Source organism: Propithecus coquereli, unplaced genomic scaffold, assembly GCF_000956105.1.
Source record: "Propithecus coquereli isolate 6110/MARCELLA unplaced genomic scaffold, Pcoq_1.0 Scaffold224, whole genome shotgun sequence".
NCBI lineage: Eukaryota > Metazoa > Chordata > Mammalia > Primates > Indriidae > Propithecus > Propithecus coquereli.
The window spans coordinates 5,881,874-5,883,044 of NW_012147634.1; the positions used below are offsets into that span (position 1 = coordinate 5,881,874).

Below are 1,171 nucleotides of genomic sequence, written 5' to 3' on the forward strand. Positions count from 1 at the left end.
AAGTTTTCTTATTGGTTCATTACATATCACATATCTTAATCTGTTTCTCCTAGTGGATTATAGATTAAGTTAATTATAGATTCAGTTTTGAAAACCCTCAGCAGCACTGTTTCAAATCAGTATTTAGACCAGCAAATAAACTGCTTCACTCTGTTTTTTTTAAAAATATGTCACATTTATTTATGCATATGCATCATTTCTATTTTTCATTAGGACAGTGATCCAGCCAGGCATCTCCCATCCTGATATTCAGATGTTGCACCCAATTAACTTGGAGTTTTTTGTAAATCGGAATCTAGCTGCATCTTGGTACCACAAGGTGCCTGTTGTAGAAATTAAAGGACATCTTGATTCAATGAATGTAAGTATGTGAGTGAAGAAAACTTCGTTATTGAAATCTTAAACTCTGAAGACTTTCTCAGTATAAATCCAAAGGAAATGTAGAATTTTATACCGAATGGCGTAAGAAAAATTTCAGTGAGACATTGTCCAACAAGGTCCTTATTTTCAGTAGAATTTAATCTTCAGCTAAATGTTACTTAACTTTTAAATTCACTATACGTACACATTGGTAGAGATTGGTGTGCAAATTACTTTTTAGCATATTATATTATATCTCATACTATATATTTATACACATGTTTTTGTTGTTAGGGATATCTGAGTACTCCTGTGATAATTATAGCATTGAGGGAAATGCCTATTTTTTTAATATTGAAGACAACTCTATATCATTGGAATTATTATTCTTATAAAAGAATTTATGCATTGTCTCAATTTGTCACTTTTTTAAGTTGATCAGATTTTTTTATCATAATTTTCAGTAAAGATAATATGTTAAGTCATTGGATCTAATATTGAATCATAGATTACATTGTTCTTCTATAAATGTTTTATCTTTGAAAATAAATATTTTAACATGAAACAAGTAGTAAAGTACTTGAGTGGGTAGTTATCATTAACTTTTCAGTCAGTGTTAGTTATTATCCTGTCCTTTGTGTTTTGTTACTATGAATTTATTTTCTGTATTAAAATTGTTTCATTTTAAAATGTAATATATTTATCTTTTCTTTTAACAAACATACTGAAGCCATTAGAAGCTAAATTACCTAAATTCTTTTCAAATAAACTGCTGAGAAGACTTTGATCTTGTTAGCTGACCACACAATGA

At 28.6% G+C, this 1,171-nt stretch overlaps 1 protein-coding gene across 1 annotated transcript in view; it reads left to right on the top strand.

The window, feature by feature from the left end:
• VPS13C (vacuolar protein sorting 13 homolog C (S. cerevisiae)) overlaps positions 1 to 1,171 on the top strand; it is a 213,380-nt gene that overhangs the window by 122,426 nt on the left and 89,783 nt on the right. The window contains 1 exon segment of the mRNA XM_012645033.1: positions 214 to 497. Coding sequence (XP_012500487.1) covers positions 214 to 497 — 284 coding nt within the window.